At 42.8% G+C, this 18,868-nt stretch overlaps 1 protein-coding gene across 12 annotated transcripts in view; it reads left to right on the forward strand.

Annotated features, from left to right (window-relative positions):
• EPHB6 (EPH receptor B6) overlaps window positions 1–18,868 on the forward strand; it is a 65,386-nt gene that overhangs the window by 21,020 nt on the left and 25,498 nt on the right. For all 12 annotated transcript variants that reach the window (XM_064409939.1, XM_064409935.1, XM_064409936.1 and 9 more), the window contains 2 exons: window positions 6,669–6,733; window positions 9,192–9,888. In XM_064409939.1, the coding sequence (XP_064266009.1) occupies window positions 6,669–6,733; window positions 9,192–9,888 (762 nt within the window). The remainder of the gene's footprint in view (window positions 1–6,668; window positions 6,734–9,191; window positions 9,889–18,868) is intronic.

Below are 18,868 nucleotides of genomic sequence, written 5' to 3' on the forward strand. Positions count from 1 at the left end.
CATAAAAAGTAATGCTGTGCTGTGTGGAAAGTAGCTGGTTTGATGGCAGTGGCAGTTGGACCCAAGTTCCTGCCTTAATAGTGGGTGTTTGGAGAATGAACTTCTTAAGCTGTGGAAGAGTAGATATTATATTTTATCTCTAGGAAAGTTGTAAATAGTAATTTAACTTGATTTCATATGCAAAGCTGGAATTTTTTATTTTAATTTCCTGATGTCTGCATTTTCTGACATCAGTAGTAGTGCAACATGCTAATCCCAGCAGTTTCCTTAGAGCTTTAACAAAAGAAAGGGGCCGGGGAAGAGAAAAATACACAATCATTCATAAAGCTTAAAAACTGTGTTACCTTGCAAAAAGCTGTGTATTTCCATATCCTACGCCATTTGGCTGTCATTTCTCTCTTTCACAGATGGTACATAACTCCTGGGTGGAGTGTGAGAATTCCTCCTTGCAGAAGACAACTTTGATATTCTGATAGTGTCAGCATTCTGCTCTGACATAGCAAGCAGTTAAATTACATTATACTTTGTGGAACTAACTAAACACACATCCCATTGATTCCAAATAGCTTTTCTAAAATTAATTGCTTTTGAGAAGTAGCATTGCAGAAGTAACACGGGATCATTCATTGCAGGATTGACATTATGGCTTTATACAAGAAAAAATTTGAACTCATTTCTCTCTCAATATAGATTGGCTTTGTATATATTATCTTATATTAGGAGGCATATTCTATAACTGTAGCTTGTTTTTTCATGTTAAGTCATATCTACTTTAAGACATTTTCTTTTAAAAAACAACAGCAACCTTTGTGTTGGATAGTTACGAACAAGTATGATTTTTTTGACTATTTTTGTTTGGTTTTTTACTTGTTTCATCAACTCATTTGTGAAAAACAGAATACTTGGTACAGTTTTATATATCATTAGCTATTCATATGTTTTTTACTTCACCACAATTTCTGTTTAGTTTTGGAAGAAGTTCTATTGTATTTAAGGCTTCCAAAAGGTTTCACTGTATTTTGTCTCCGGATGATAGACCCCATACCTAAATATATTTGTTTATATGAGTGATAAAAGGTTCCTGATAAAAGGGTCCTCTCCCCATGCTCAAAGGAGCACAGAGGAATAGGGAAAGGTGGGGGAACCTCAGTGACCTAACAGACAAATAAGTGTCCTGACCCAGCTTCTCCCAGAGCTATCACAGGAGTGTGATCAGTCTGTGGGGTGGGAATGAACCCATTAAGTTAAATCAATGGAAGTGCTCTCTGGGACACCTTTCAGATTGAAGGAGATTATTGCCAACAGGAGCATGGTATTTATTATGGGATATAGGGGAGATAATCTGCAGAATTTACTGTGGGCTGTTTACGGGAGTAACTGTATGTGTGGAAAGTGAGTATTGAGTGTGAGAAAGTAGAGAGATAAGGGGCCAGTCACATACACCAACTGCAGGCATCATATGGCTGTCAGGCATCTGATCACCACAGTCTATCCTATCTTCTTATTAAATTCCATTTTTCACTAGTTACCTGGGTAAGGGGGCTTTGTTTTGTGTGTGTGTGTGTGCATGCACATTTTTTTTATTTATACACCAGCAACTAGAGTTGAACCACAGGTCAGAGTGGGTCAGAGTGGCTCATGAGTCAGCACTACCAGCAGCTGGAGATCATGGAATGGATGAAAATCAAGTGCTAGCAACTCAAGGTGGACCACAGATTATAGGATCTGTGCATCTGTGATGCAAGCAGCTGGAGTGAGTAAGCTTGTATTAATGAGTCTGTGATCTCTACAGCAAGCCAGACTGGCTTGATATTGGAGTTTAGTGGGTTAGGAAGGCGGGGAAAGGGCAGAGTCTGGAACAGGAATGAGACACTAATTTAAATGTGTATGTGTCTCTATGAGTGAGACAAATGGAGGGGTTTATCTAGTGAGGGAAGAACTATCAGGAGGTCCAGGTCAGCTATTCTGGTCACCATAAATTCCAGGGGTTCTTTGAGAGTACTGTCTATGTGTTGTGTATCTCAGCGCACCCAGAGACAAGAGGATCCCAGGGCAATTCCTGGGTAGGCTGAGTGGCAAAGACCACTTGGTGGAGAGATGCATAGAATAGCAACCTAGGGGAGCAAGCACCCAGGGCTAGTTGCTGGGTAGGCTGCACCCTGAAAACCAGTTAGCAGGGGATCTTTAGCATGCCTCTGTGTGTGTGAAGGAGTGTATCAGTGAGTGAGCCTGTCTGACTACTCAAACCAGAGTGAGGCTGTGAGCTTCAGGTGCCAGCAGATGGAGAGAGCACAGATCCAGAGGTCAGGAGGCTAAATCTCAAAGGACGGTTATTGCAGAGATCCGCATTGTATACAAATGCATATATATTTCCCACTAACAGACCTTAATCCTGACCAACCAGAAAGGGGAGCAGGATGAGGCCATTGGTGGTGCTGTTTCTGTTTGCATGCCTGGTGAGTGCTTCTGTCTGTGTTGATCCTTGTGGCTGGCCATTCACAGGTGTGCAGTGCCTGCATGTGTTTGTGTGTGTGCCTGTTGGGAATACCCACCTAACCCTGCTATTGGTTGTGCCTGGGGCCAAGGAGCTGCAGCAGCCTGACTTGTGTGACTTTACTGGATCTTACAACTCCTAACACTATTTTTGCACAAGCCCAGGGAACGCTTTCTCTTCCCAGCATTCTTAGAGAGCATTCACACCCTTCCTTTTTCACACTTTTTCAAGGAATGATCGTAAAAGGCAGAGTAAGCTCAGAGATGTTTCATTTCTTTTCAGGTCTGTTAAGCGAGCAAGTTTTGCTGCTTGGGGCATTCAGCTCCATAGCAAAGCAAACTCTCTGTTACCTTTTACCATAGTGCCCTTTGCCTTCTATCAGTTCAGTGTACATTTGGATATATTCAGAATTCAACTGGACAAGGTTTGGACCAGCCTACTGTAATTTAGCCTGGCCTTGAGCGGGGTGTTGGTGAAGATGACATCTGTACCTCCCTTCCAGCTTGTTTCATTCTGTGATTCTGCAGTTTTAGTAGCAGATTCTCATCACACAGGTAAAGGGATTCTTTTCCTCTCTTCTCAGGATCAGCTCTCTTGTCTGTGGCTGTAGTTTGCAAGGCTTTGGTTGTATAATTCCCTCTTGCACCACTGCACTGTTAAGACACCGAGGGCAATGTCCTTCCTGTTCAGTCCAGAAACTGGGCAGTCCAGAAAGCTGTTAGGCCATTTCTGCCTCCATGAAGGTTGTCTAAGGGTCAGTCATCCTTGGGTGAATTGTCATCCTCTTGCATCAGGGGATCAATTTGTCTGTAACACAAGCACTTAGTAGTCTTGCTTGAAAGTACAGGCAGACCAAAATGTGAAGATTATTAATGTGCCTGTTCTGAACAGTCTGATCTATAATAGCTTCCAGCCTCTGCCCAGTTTTTCTGGATGTTGTCATTACAGCATAATGACATAAAGCATAATTGCTTTGTTATGTAAATATAGAATAGTACTAGCTGAAGTATTTGGGATTTTTATTTCACCTTCTCTGGCTGGCAAGAACTGAGGATACTCAAATGAGAGTTTAGATTTTGCAGAGTATAATGAACCCATTTGACTCTTCTATAAAAAATGATGTTGTTTTCTTTTTTTAGTTTAGGGAAGAAACATATAGGAGAATCTCTCATCAGTTGTTTTTATCTTCCTTGAAGTAAAATAACACTTACAATATGAAATTGCAATATCATTCTTCAAAACTGAGATTATACCAGGAGTGAAAAAAGAATTGTAGAATTGTCATAATTTCATGTGTTTCAAAGCCTCTAGGTTGCTCAGATATCTTGCCTATTCCTCATTTTTAATAAAGAGTGGACTGTTGCTCCAATGATACTCTGACATACCTCAATCTGTGTTGCCTCTAGCAGCATCATGGGCTGGACTGAGACTGAGTCTAACCTGATGTTGCAAGACCCTTGATTTTGAGCCATGTTGAAAGGGTATAAGCCATTTTTCTTCCAAGGTGGTAAATTCACCTGAACAGATCATTTCTATCTGCACTGAAGAGCAGCAGAATACTGGTCTGGCCTAGCACAGTGAAAATGTGAAGTGCTACATCAGTCATCAGTGCTAATAAAATGTCAGAGTGAAGGCTTATACCTGTACACATTCATACTCTTAAATTATGAGCACAGCCATGGGATTGTTTGGCCCATGCCAAATAATCTTATCACAAACAGTGTTTACACATAGGTCAGGGATTAGGATGGACTGAGGACCATTCCTGGGAAGTGGTTTGGATGCAGCTGTGCACTTCTGTGGGGTTGGAATTTTTAGCCATGGGAACATGAGCCATACTGTGCCTGTTGTCTGCCTGTTGTCCTCAGAGCTAGAGAGCAGTTTAACAGCTTGTTAGATTTATGAGTGTGCATGCAGCTAGTGGATGTGATTCCAGGCATGCAGCCAGTAGGAAAGGGAGGAAGAACAAAAATAGTGGGGGACTTTTGGCCATAGGTTGAGAAATGAGATTTATACACACAAAATTCTTGTGTGCTTTTCTTATTTTTCTAGTGGTTTCTGACTTAAAGTATTCACTGTGAAAGGGACAGTTCTGTCTGCTTCAGGCTGCCTATTTCTGTTTGCTTGTAAAATACTCACGTGCTTGGTCAATACTACCTTGCCGCACTGGTGAGAAGCTGTCTAGAGAATATGCTTGACATGGCAGAGCACAGGCTGCTGAGCAAGTCTTCTCCATTTCCTTTCTTCTCCATTCCTTCCTCACTTCCTGTATGGCTTTCCATGCCCTGATTAACTTCTCTCTATTTTCTAGAGTTCTTCTAGAGTTCTTTCTAGAGTTCTTCTAGAGTTTCCATGGAAGCATTGTGCTTTGGTAGATGGGAGATTCAGATCTGCTTAGGAAAAAAGTTTCTTCTGTGTTGAAAAATAGCCTTGTGTATTATTTCAGCATATCAAGGCTATGTCTGGGATCCCAGTGGCAAAGTAATACATGATACTGTGCAATCTCTGTGCCAGACTGTGCAATTGAGAAGGTAATGGGCGTGGGGGAATGCCAAGTTCCTCCACTGCTAGGACAGCCTAGGGAGTACTGTGCCTCAGGGAGGCATAGGCCTTTTGCAGATGTTGTGCTGCTCAGAGGAGCTGTCAGAGCTGAGCTATCCTTAAGAACTGAGCAGCTCAGCATTTCCTGAGGTCTGTTACATAATTGTAGTGTGGTTGTACTTTAGCTGTAACCGGTAGTTCTTTCCAGTTTTGGCAAGCCAGCGCTGGTATTTTGCGCTGCTTTTGAATCAAGGAGCTGCATCCTCAGGAAGGTCTGAAAAGTATAAAATGTCCTGTAGGAATATAGAAAATATAGTTCAGGGACATCAGTGAAGGCTGAGGTCTGTATAAACTTGCTCACTTGATCATGTCTGCTTTAGGATGAGCCTAGTCTTTCCAGTGATTAATGTGGAGTGAATCACCAGGTGTATTGGTAGGGATAGTGACATAAGCAATCCATAACTGGAAATAAAAACCATTGAGGATATCTGTCCTGCATAAAATGTGGAAGAATCATATTACTAAACCTTTGCAAGGTTTAATAATGGATCATGAGCCTTATTTGTAAGTAAGCTGGCTGTTAGGTTTTGAGTTGTATTTTTTTAATCTGTTTTTTGCAGGTTTTTTTTTTAAGTAATAAAATAGAAATATGAAAATCAAAATAAGCAAATAAAGCTTCCCAGAATTTAAGAAAAGCCAATTGATTTATACAGTATATATCAACACATGTAAATACCTATTCAGTTGAGTCATTTTCTTATTCTGTGTCCTAAATATACAGAGTGAAGAGCACATGCTTGCATATCACAGTGGTCTCAGACCCTGACATTCTCTTTTGGAGAATATTATGTTTATAGTTTCTACTGTCAAAATCTCTTTTGTGTTTCTTTGTACCCAAGCAGAGAATAACTGTCCAAGAGCAGTCAAGGCTGATATCTGTCTCCAGTTGTAGATTCAATAACAATGGAAATGCAGACTAGTTGTGGGAATAAACTAGGCCTGTGAAGTGCTGCATGTACCTAACTCTTGAGCAGTGTAATAATGCAACAGATTATTTCATATTGGGATTCCTACACAGGCCTAATTGTAATTCCCAGCTTCAGAACAAAACTAATCCATTACAGGATCAGCTGAGTCATAAACTCCCAAAGAAATTTGGTTCCAGAACTGGGAACAAACATGCTTTGTCCTTGTGTCCACACTTACATGTGCAGATAAAATGGGCAACCATAGTCCTAATGGGACTAGCATGCATTCATGTAGCTCATCTCAGCACCTTTTCCTTTCCAAAAAGAGAGTGGCCTCATCTGAACTGCTGATTATGATAACTCTGCACCATCCTGTCAGTGTGCTTATACTTTGCCTGGGAAAGTCTGGTGAGAATATTGCCAAGCAAATTGAGAATCATGAGTTAGCATGATTATGTGCCCAGTGCCTCTGCCTTTGTCTTGGCATTTCTTAATTTATTAGTATGGACATAACCTGTCATATTTAGTCTCAAAACATTAATGTTTATTTTTGGTGTATGGAAGTCCTCTACAAGACAGTCTTGAGAGGAACAGATAAGATTTTAATCTGACTTGGAATAGCACAAAAAACTTTTTTTTATTTAATTTTTTTAAAATACAAACAGAAATACTTCTGGATACAACTCAGGAGACATCAGAGATTGGCTGGACTGCACACCCGTCTGATGGGGTAAGCATTTCCCTTGTCCCTCTTCCTGACTCTGTGTCTGCTGGGAAGACATGCATGCATCTGATGAAGAAAGGGGAACTGTGAGACTTGCTTTATAGATTTTGTATATATGAAGAATTTGAACACAATGTATTTTGTAAAGCCAGATTGTTAAGAGAGAAAGGTGCTGAGTGGGATGCTATTACCACATCCTTTCTCTATTCCTTCACCTCTGCTTCAGAGATACTAAAGAGTTCTCCAGGCACCCCTCCATATAGAATAGAATAGAATAGAATAGAATAGAATAGAATAGAATAGAATAGAATAGAATAGAATAGAATAGAATAGAATATTTCAGTTGGAAGCCACCTACAACAATCATCTAGTCCAGGTGCCTAACCAATTAAGGGCTGACCAAAAGTTGAAGCATGTTCTGAAGGGCATTGTCAAATGTCTCTTACACACTGACAGGCTTGGGATATTGACCACATCTCTAGGAAGCCTATTCCAGTGTCTGACCACTCTCTAGGTAAAGAAATGTTTTCTGATGTCAATTTTGAGCTTCCCCTGAGGCAGATTTTAACCATTCCCATGCATCCTATCATTGATCTCAGGGATCCCTCTCCAATTCCCCTCCTCAGGGAGCTGCAGAGCAAGGGGGTCACCCTTCAGCCTCTCTTTTCTCCACATTGGACAAACCCAGAGTCCTCAGCCACTCCTCCCAGGACACACCTTCCAGCCCCTTCACCAGCTTTGTTTCCCTCTTCTGCACAGATTCAGAGACTTTCCCACCCCTCTGAAATGGTGGTGCCCAGAGCTGATCCCACCTCTGCCCAGCTATTCTCTGTGTTTGATGCCCCCAGGACACAGTTCGTGCCCATGGTTCCTGCCCAGGCACACCCTTCTGACTCTCACTGAGCTGCTGCTGCCCCCAGCACCCTCAGCACCCTCCCTGCAGGGCACTCAGACACTCCTGTCACAGTTAGTATTTGTGCCTGCTGTTACTCCACCCCAGGTGCAGGATCTGGCACTTGTTCTTGTTATGTTTTGTGCCATGAATAATTGCCCAATGCTCCCATGGTGTACAAACATTTCAGTTGTGCTCCTGAGCTCTCCGTGCTCCCAGGAGCAGCATACATGATCCCAGCTGGCACTGCTATCCTAAGTCTATGCCATGCCAGCCCTTGGTTTACCTTCAGCTCTCCTGGTGGTATGCCGTTCCTTCATCAATTATAGATTAAATCTCTCAATCCGTCCCTCCAGTTTATGAACAAAGATACATTTCTTCCATTGGGATGGTGGATCCTGTCATGTCCCAACACACCCTATGTCTCAGAGATTCTTCAGTGGTTACGAACCCAAGCATTTTGGCAGAGGCACCAGTCCTGAAGCCAGTATTGATGTCTTGGCATCATTTGTTTCTTTCAGATGTGCCTTACTGCTACTGAAAAGATTGAGAAAAACACTACCTGTGCTCCTGATTTTTTTTAACATTTCATCCAGAGCCCTAAAAACTCTCTTGATAAACTTTGCACTTTTTGTTGGGACATTATTTGCACTCATGTGAAAAAGCAGGTGTGGCTAGTAGTCTAAAGCTGTACTAAGCTCTTCCATCATCTGGTGACATTGCTAAACTGGGGCCCAGGGAGACAGCACTTGCCTGAAAAGATGTTGTAATCAGTAAAAGGGTGCTTCTGTTTCACACAGGAGGGAGTCACTAATGACCATAACTTGCTGTTGTTTCTTCTTGCCAAATGGTCCTAATGCAGATCTTACTTTGAGAATTTGGTTGGTCACCCCTTCATGAGAATCCTTGAGGAGGTTCCTTTTCTTCTATCTCACGATGCACATCCTCTGTCATACCCAGGGCCTTGTACCTGTTCTGTAAAGCTTTTTGAGAGGGTAGGTTTTGTCTTACAGCTTTGTACAGGAACCTGCTTCCACTCTTCCTTATCCCTTGTGCCTTCCTGCAGCCACAAACCAAATCTGGCTCTGCCCCTGTAGTGGCCATGCTGAGTGGTTTATGTGCATAGGATATTCAGAACACAGCTCCCACTGTGGTAAAGTTAGGTAGAAGGGACTTCTGCTTTAATGTGTTCTCCAGAGAACAGTGTCTTGTTGCTCTGTCTCATTTGTTTGTGTCATTTGTTTTGTCTCTGGAGATGAGAGAGGGGAAAATAGGAAGGAAGAAAGTGTGACTCTCGCATTTTAAGATTTTCAGTGTTGTGCGACCAAGCTTGCATTATCTATGTTTTCTGTCACAACAATTCTTATTTCAGAGCTTTGACTGCTCTTCTTTACAGGGTCATACTCTGTCTAGAATGCTCTGCTGCACATAGCATCAACAAGTTCAAATTTTGTCATAGACATGGCAAGGAGAGGGGGAAGACAAAGACCTGTCCTGTATTTTTGGTGCCATTGAATACTGAATCCATTTTTTTTATTTCTGTTTCTTTTTTCTCCTCTGTATCCATTGTAGTGGGATGAGGTAAGCGTCCTGGATGACAAGAAGCGCCTGATCCGAACCTTTCAAGTGTGCAACGTGGCTGAACCAGGTCAGAACAACTGGCTGCGCACTCACTTCATAGAGCGGCGTGGGGCTCACCGCATCCACGTCCGCCTCCGTTTCTCCGTGAGGGACTGCGCCAGCATGCGCACTGTGGCCTCTTCCTGCAAGGAGACTTTCACACTCTACTACCACCAGTCAGAGGCTGACATAGCCTCTCAGGACATGCCAGAGTGGCATGAGGGCCCGTGGACCAAAGTGGATACTATTGCAGCTGATGAAAGCTTTTCCCAGGTGGACAGCACTGGGAAGGTGGTCAAGATGAATGTTAAAGTACGTAGCTTTGGGCCACTCACCAAGCATGGCTTCTACCTGGCCTTCCAGGATTCGGGAGCCTGCATGTCCTTGGTGGCAGTCCAAGTCTTTTTCTACAAGTGCCCAGCTGTGGTGAAAGGATTTGCCTCCTTTCCTGAAACATTTGCTGGCGGGGAGAGGACCTCACTGGTGGAGTCCCCGGGGATGTGTGTACCCAACGCTGAAGAGATGAGCACAACGGGGTCCTCGAGCGTTCGGCTGCACTGCAATGGAGAAGGGGAGTGGATGGTGGCCATTGGACGGTGTACCTGCAAGGCTGGCTACCAGCCTGTGGATGATGACCGAGCCTGCCAAGGTGAGAGAACTTTTTTCCCTCTTCCTCTTAGGCAGCCATTTCTTCATTGGTTCTCTGTGTCAGCAATATTTGGCCCTAGCCAAAATTTCACAGAGCTGGGAGAGTAAATAATTTCTCACAGAGATCGCCTTGTAGCAGCCTCTTTTCACACATACAGCTCCTCAGACTGGAGTTGGAGTGACCACTTGTCATGGTTTAGGAATGGTGTTCTCCATATTGGTATTGCCACTAAAACCATGCTGCCACTTGCTCCCCCTCCAGTTGGAAGCACAAAAGGCAAAGATCATCAGTTATGATAAGAACAGTTTACTAGAAACAGAAATGAGATAATAAAATGAACAGTAACAACAACGATATTAACAACAAAAGGTGTAAGACCAATGATTTACATGGGAAGTGACGGTAAACAAATACTGATCTGATTGGTTCTTTCCAACACAGAGAAGTTTTCTCCCAACAGAAAGGAATGCCCTTTTCCTTGGAGTGTGAGTGCCTTCCCCCTACCCCTGTCAATGATAAGAGGTGGTGTAGAGTAACATCTGGTCCTGGTTACACCCTGACAGCCATGCCCGCTCCCAGCTAATGCAAGATATTGTCCTTGCCCCGGCCGAAATCAGGACACCACTGCTTGCTGCTAAGAAAATTGTCGGAAACTCCACTCAGGCCTTAGTTACAGCTGCCACCAGAGACAGCCTCTGAGGGTACATACAGAACTAGCAGGAGCTATCACTAGCCAGATCTACCACAATTCCACTTCCTTACCAAGAGGCAGCAGCATTAGAAGGAAGATGCCGCATGGAGGAGAGCTGAGCCCAGACCTAATACACTCTCTGTACTAGTTACTTTGGGCCCTTTTTCTAGTGTATAGCAATAAAATAAAAAAAGGGGAAAGGGAAGCAGCCTGGTCACGATACAGGGAAAAATGTGGCTCTGTGAGCCTGTCCTGACTAGAAAAATCAGTCATAATGGTATCATCATTACCAATAATGTACTCTCTGCCCCAGGGCCAATGGTATTTCTGTGATAAGTTTGTAGGAGGAAGTAGAGTACATTACGTGTCACCCAGAAGTGGTATTGGGCTAAAATCTGGCGAAGCCTGAGCACCCAGACTTATGTCATGACTGCGTTCCTATCTCAAGCTTAGGATAGTCCATTAGAGCAAACTGCTTATGTTGGTTGTATAATTTGTGTATTATATTCTTCTGGTGCATTCTCTGTTTTAATCTGCATCTACTCAAATCTCTCAGCAGTCTAAAATGTTGCTGCACTACACTTAGTAATCTAAAAAATAAATGTCACGTGGAACACAGTTCTGGCTGCAGACAAAATTCAAAAGTTGGATTTATTCAAACAAGAGTTCAGTTTGGACATGGAACATACAAATACTCTGGTCAACACCAGATTGCAAATGCAATGAATAATTAATGTTAATATTACCTTAAATTCCTGCTGCATGAAGTGATTTGGGTCATGCAAAATAGCTTTATTAAAATACAGGTCATTGTACTGGAGACTAAAAAAGCAATTAAAATTGGTAAGTGCTTTTCATTTGTTTAAACTTTGAGAATAATTGAAATATGTGTGCCTTTTTTATCCTGCTCATTCTGAGAGAAATGTAACTACATTCATTTATTGCTGCTTCAGAGACAGTAAGCTCTGACATAGAGCAGCTCTGTATGGCACTAAATTTGTTGTCTGCATCAGTAGCATGACTAGGTCACAGGCTAAATAAACTGCCAGTCAGTAATTTAGTTTCAGATAGTAGTCTTAAGTAGTCAAAAAAAAAGAAAGAAATTTGGCTTGCCAAATAAAAACAAGGAATTTTTTAAAATATCTTCCATTTTTCATAGTATTCAGTGAAAGCTGATACTTCCTTGCAGCCTCATTGTCAAAGAAGCTGGAGACAGATGATAATGGTTAATATTGTAAGGAATAACTGAAATAATGACAGTCTATCAAGCTACAAAAGTCAGTTCCTAAAATTTACGTCCCAAAGATTCCATGAGCAGCCTAGAGCAGCCAATGACTACCAAGTATTAATCATAATGTTAAAGGGTATTCTTTCCTCATGTTTCTTGTAAACTTCTCTGGCTTGGTCATCCTTCCCAGTCTCTTCTCCTTTCCAACAACATGTTGCTGTCCTGTCTGAGTGAAGCCACATTCAGCTTGTGTCCCCTTGCTTGGTGTTCTCTGCGTGGAGTCCTCTCCAACCCTTCTCCTCTATGCTTGTGTTCTCCTTTTTTAAGAACAGACGTCTGTCCTGATACAGAGCAGCCACAGTGTTCTAGATGAAACACAGAACAAAAGCAATAGCTCAAGGGCAGATTTCTACTGATGATAATGCAGAGAGGTGTTCTTAATAAGACTGAAGAATCAACCAAGGATAAGAAGGAGAAGCAAGTTTACTTCTTACTCTTTGGTAGAAGAGTGTGTGGGCATTGCCTTCCCCCTCACCATATGCAAGCCTGTGGAGTCCTTCCTGGACCAGCTGTTATCTCTTTATTTAGAGCAACAAATCTGCCAAGAGCCATTCTCAGCAGATAGATAGAAAGCCCTTTTTCCCCCCCCTGCCCCCTATCATGATTTAAGCTACTTTCTTTCCTTATTTTTATAAGACTGCCTGCTCTCTGTTACTATATGGCATATTTCTCCAGCTAAATAGAAGAGTGAAACAGCAACCTTTAGCAAGCCCTTTGGGTGATGTGGGGTGCAATCTGTGTGGGATTCACTTCTCACTTTATCTGATTAGATTTGTCATGCTGAGCAGTCAAAAAAGAGAATGGCAGTTTACAAAGGAAAAAAGAAGGTTGGGACCTTAATTCTTTTTCTTTGATGTATGCACACACAGGGTGCCTTGCCATGCAAAATCATATAGGATTTAGATTACCAGGTGCTTTTGAAAATAATATTTAGAATTTATGGCTGGGACATTTAAAAAATCTTTTTAAAATTACAATGCAGACAAAAAAGATAAGAGGAATGACTGCACTGATGAAGTGCTAAGCTGACTTCCAAATAAAGAAGGACAGAGCTGTGGACAGAGCTGAGCTGATTAGCCATGTGTGTGGCGCCTCTATACAAACATACTTAACCAGAGGCAAAAAACACCAGCCAGAAAGAGGAGGAAGGAACAAGTTGGGAGTGAAAAGCTTTAAGATGAACTTGAGAGAGGGAGGAGAAAGGTGTTGGTTTAATGTTTGTTTTTGTTTTCTCATTACCCAAATCTATGTTAATCAGCAATAAATTAAATTTCCCCAAGCCAAGTCTGTCTTGCCTGAGATAGTAATTGGTAAACAAGCTCCCTGTATTTATAACTTCTTTACCTCTGCCCACAAGCTTTTTCATCCAATTTTCTCCCTATGTCTTGATGAGGAGGGAGAATAAGAGGGTGGGCATTTGGATGTTTACCAAGGTTAGCCATCCACATGGCTGCTTGTCCTCTCTTCTTTCTGTGGATGTCTGTTTCTAAGAGTATTTAGCAAGCAAAAGGTCTGCCTGTCATTGGTGGTAGCTGTAAGGATTCCATAAAATTGCCAGTGTCCTTTGGCTATATAAAGTCCCTTCTGATTGCAGAAGGAATCACATCTGTATTGCTGATAACTACAGGAGCAAGCAACTGTACATGGAGCTGTTGGAGGTCTCATTTGGAAAGAATATTGCATGATTATTTTTGTGTTACTGAAAAATGCCCTTTCTCATCAGCTTGGATAAACCTTTTTCAGTGTGTGAGGCTAAAAGAATGTTAAGATTTATGTTAAAATAAAAGATTTGATAGTCTGCTAAAAATATGCACATACTAGTAGCAAAGGAAAAAAAGAGCACAACAAGCTCTTCTTAAATTTTAATCACGTAAAGGATGCTTCATTTGAAACCACAGGATACTTTATGTTGCAGGGACTTGTGAAAGTCATCTGCTCCAACCCCACACTCAAAGCAGGACCAAATTGAGTTAGGTCACTCAAAGTCTGTTCTACTCTAGTTTTAGTTATTACTGAAGGTGACAATTACACAATGTCCCTGGTCAACTGTTCCAATATTTGACAACACCCATGGTGAAATTACTTCTTCCTACATAGAAAAAGATTTTAGTAAGATGTAGTAAGAGGTTATTACAACTTGTGTCTGTTATCTCATGTTCTGCTACCTCGTGCCTACACCTTCTTCATATCCTCCCATTAGGTGGCTGATGACAGCCGTAAGCTCCTGCCCCACAGCTTGCTCTGCTTCAAAATGAACAAACCCAGTGTCTTAGCCTCTCCTGGGTAAGAGCCTTAATTTCAATGTAAACTCACAGCTGACAATAATGTTTGGTGCCTTGATCTAGATTACCTTTTTCAATTTTTTTTTCTTCCGTATTGCTCCTTTCATCAGCTTCTCCAGCCTCCTTCTGCTACTTGCACATACATTTTGGTGCTTTTCAAGTAGTTTGCTTCTTTTCCTGTATCAAGTGCTTGCTGTCTGCTCATATTCTGTCCAACCCTGCCCAGATCTTTCCTCTTACGTTTTTGCCTTTTTTTCCTCACACAAACCATTCCCTGGCAGTTCTCCCACATATAATTAGCCAGTAATTGCTTCAGCTCCACCTCTTTTACCTAAAAAATCCCTTACTCAACTGATCTCCTATCAACAGTTAAGCAGGAAAGAGTTCTTATTCACTTCATTTATTTTATCTCAGTTGATTTGATCCTCTTCTTTAAGACTCAAAAGACATACTTTTCTCTCCTTGTGTTTCTTTCATTTCGTCTCTCTTCCCCACCCAAGCAGTTGTAGTAACTGTGAAACTCTAGATCAACCCAGGCCCCTATTGCATCACTGTGCCTGGCTTCTGTTGCAGGCTGATCCCACCTTATTCAGAACAAGATGCAAGATGCACAGTAGCAGTCACTGAGGAATAGCCTGGCCCAGTAGGAATTTACTATCTCCATAAGCAAGCCATAGATATATTTATGGGAAAGGGAGTGGGGAAGAAGTGTTTTATCTAAAAGACACTACAATTTTTATTTTTATTTTCTAGTGTGTCTTCTGCATGCTAATTATGCTATCTTTCTAGCATTTTGAGAAATGTAATGTCTAAATGTCTGCATCAGGATTCTACAATATTATTATTGGTTTCTAACTCCTTTCCATCATCCTGCCCTCTAAGTGCCAAACTCCATCCGTTTACCTAGAGTCATTCTCATTTGAGGTCCTCTGTATCTCTGCACGTCCAATTTTCCCTAGGCCTCAAAATCATCTGTTCCCAGTTTGACTCCAGTTCCAGCTTTGACACTGTTCATTTTCAATGCTCTCACATCTAGTATATTTATACTTGCTGCCCCACAGTACACCTGGGACCAGAACTCCTATGCAAGAAACAGATCACTTGTCTCAGTCAAGAAGAGAGCAATTTTATGCTCTTTTAAATGTCTCCTTGTGTCTCAGTTCAGTTCCAAGTCATAACTGCATACAAAAAGTCAGTGTCACCTGTATCACATTCCCTAAAGTCACTGCTGGATGTACCTAAAGCTCTGGTGAAGTTCCCAGCTGCCTTCCTTGGTCCTTCTCCTCTTGTTGCATTTTGCTTAGTTCTCCAAATATTTCCTGTCTTGTAGTATTGCATTTTATTTTAATGGTATGCTCTGTCTCACGCCTCGAAAATGTATGGTGTTTCCCAAGCCTGTGGTCCTGCCCTGAGCCATCCTGTATCTGTAATCCCATTGGCACAAGTCTGATTCCGCGCCCACTTTCAATCTGCCAGCCGCTCTCTTAGCCTTTCCCCCCTCTTAACCTTCCTACCCTCTTGGCCCTTCCCTCCCCTAGGCTCCCCCTCCTTCCCCCTCCCCCTTCCCCCCTTTTCCCTCAGTAACCATGCTATTCCCGGGGATGGGACCCCCAATAAACCCTCATTTAATCATCACCCTCAGAAGCTGTGTGGAGTCTCCTTGCCTGCCTGCTGCTGCCAGCGAACTCACAGCCTAGGGGGCTCTCCGGGGACTCCCCGGGGTGCCCCTTGCAAAACGAACCGCAACACTCTCTGCCCTTACTGTCCGAGTGAGCTTTTTAATGCCTCTTTCTCTACCTCTTTGGTTCTTGGTCTATCCTCTCTTCATTTTCTTTACCCCTCTCCCTGCTGCCACTCTATGATTCCAGCACTTCTCTCTGCTGGTTTTGCCATTTGTTGTTGCTAGAAGTCTGTCAGAAGCTGCTGCTCTGGCCTCCTGGGTGGAACTTGTCTCCAGTGAGCAGTCAGGCAAACACAGGCAACACAGGGGCGAGCATTGTAGGGGGGCTGAGGAAAACTGGGTCAGTGTCTGAGATGAGCTGTGCCCAACTGAACTGTTGTGGCATTCTGACACTGTGCCAAGATATGAAAAATGACTGAGACAAGCTGAGGGAAAAGCGCTTGCGCACACCAAACTCTGCCTTCTCCTTTCATAGTAGGCTTGACTTGATGGGAAGTGGCAGCTTGCTCTGCCCTCTGAGGTGCTAGCTCTGCAACCCTCTGTCCCTGCATCCGGTATTGTGAATCAATCAGAGCTAAATCCGTATTTTCTTGGAAAATCCTGGTGCTGGGGGATGATAAGTTTCAGTATTGCCAGTGACACGGCCTGTGGCTTAGCTGGTGTTCATGTTTTGTGTGAAGCTGTTCTGCAGGAACACGGTGGAGGTGGCTTCAGGAGAAGCCACTCTTGTTCAGGCTTTCTCTGGGATGGTCCTGAAGTGGTAGTGTTCACTAAATGAAAACATACTGGTCCTGGTGACAGCGCACCTGCTGCAGTCTGAACATTTGTTACGACTGTCTCCAGTGAGCACAGTCATCTGCAGAGGCTGTAGGACCATGGCAAGTGGACCTGATGCCATGATCTGCAGTAAGAAGGGCATGGAACGTAAGGTAAGCTCATTCAAAAACAAATGAGAGATGGATTCTGTCTGTGTGTATGAAGACAGCCCTAGGCTCACTGTAAGTGCTTGAATAAGAGGAAGTGGCTTTTGCCTGTTTAGATTGCCAGGGAATTTTTTTCACTTTCCTCCTGACTTGACTTTCGATATACTATTTATAGTGACTGGACTGAGGCAATGCCAGGAAAAGCTCCATGTCCTGGGAACAATTATTATTGCTATCTGTGGGCTAAAGTCCTGAGTGCTGTGGGCAGCCTATCTTAGGCAATTTTATAAAGGGATAAAGGTGCTTTTGAATGGAAGCAGCTCTCTGACTAGATGCAGAGGCAAGGTTCAGGTGGAAGCAGAAAGTTTGTGGTGCCTGCCTTTGGAAGCCATTCTTTAGCTTCTTGTAGCTTGAGGCCCGTTAGTGTCTACTTTATTTGGTCCGGCCATTTTGACAAAAATTACGGGTATAAAATATAAGCAACAATAAAATTTAGGCCATAGTATTATTTTTCCAACTATATTTTGTTAGGAAGGTGAGAGAAATGTGAATCATGTTTAATCACTGTAAATCTGCTTTGCTTGCAGTATGTTATGTGATTTCATTTTGCTGTTTTTCTTCTGGAAATAGAAATACCCAGGGGCAGAATGAGAGTTTCAAAGCATGATTGTTTCTCTGTATCTGCCATCCCTCCTGGAAATAACAATGTGAGATTATAGGTTTATGTAGTAATTATTTTTTTCACTAGACAATAAAAAATAATCACTGTGGAGAGATCTTCCCTCCCAAGTTGCTCAGCATTCCACTCCACAGTTCTTCAGGTGCAATTTCTGTAATGTGAGTGGAACTGGGCAGGTGAATCTCTTCCTTATTGCTTGTTTTTACACTTTCTTGTCTTGTTTAAAGTCTTTTCTCAGGCCCCTCCTGAGAAAAGATTGTCAGAGGGAACCTGACAATCCTATTATCATTTCACTTCTCAGCATCTGAAATGAGATGTAGTCTAATGTCAAGAACTTTCCATTCATTGTTCCTTGTCCACCCCCCCACAATCATGTATGTGATGAGTGATCTGGCAGTGAGGCAACCAAGGCCACAGGGCTCTATCCACACATTTTAATTGGCTTATGTTTAAGGGAAAACACAGAATAGCTGAACTTGGAAGAGATCTCTGGAGTACACCTTAACCCCCTCCCTGCACAAGCAGGGTCATCTCTAGCAAGTAGCCCTGCAGTAGGTCCAGACTAATTTTTCTAAGGAAGGAGACTCTACAACCCCTCTGGGTAACCTGCTTCAGTGCTTGGTCACCCTCATGGTGAAAAATTGTTTCCTTGTGTTCAGAGGGAACCTGCTGTGTTTCAGTTTGTGCTCTTCACCTCTGTGCCTGTCACTGAGAAACAGTGAAAAGAGCCTGGTTCTGTCTTCTTCACTTCCTCCCTTCAACTATTTGTGCTCATTGATGAGATTGCTAGAAACCTTCTCCTCCCCAGGTTGAGCAGTCCCATCTCTGTCAGTCTCTCCTCCTGTGGGAAATACTCCATCCCCTTTATCATCTTTACGGCCCTCTGCTGGATTCTCTCCAACATGTTAATGTCTCTAGTGTACTGGGGAGCTCAAAACTCAACATAGACTCCAAGTGTACCCTTACCAAAGCTGAGTAGAAGCCAAAGATCATCCTCCTTGCTGCAGAATTCCCCGAGGTGTCCAGGACCTAGAGTTCCTAAAGGCTAGTCTTGCTAGTAAAGACTGATGTGAAGAACTTGTCCTGTGTCACCCAGCAGTTGACCCACATTTTCTCCAGTCTTCCTTGAGCCGCTGAGAGAAAACTTAGAGAAACCCTTCTCACTTTTGACATCCTGTGCCAGATGTGATTCCAGGTAGACTTTGGCTTTCCTAGCCATGTGTCTACATGTTTGGACAATGCCTCTATGTTCCTCAGTCTACCTGTCCCTGCTTCTGCCTCCATACCCTTCCTTTCTGTGCTAGGAGCTCTGTTCAAACATGCAGGCCTGTTGGCATTTTTTGCCTGAATTTGTGCTTTGTTGGGATGGACTGCTTTTGCACCTGGAAGAGGTAATCCTTGCACATGAACTAGCTTTTTTGAGTCACTCTTCACTC

The sequence above is a fragment of the Passer domesticus genome, chromosome 2, assembly GCF_036417665.1.
Source record: "Passer domesticus isolate bPasDom1 chromosome 2, bPasDom1.hap1, whole genome shotgun sequence".
Classification (NCBI taxonomy): domain Eukaryota; kingdom Metazoa; phylum Chordata; class Aves; order Passeriformes; family Passeridae; genus Passer; species Passer domesticus.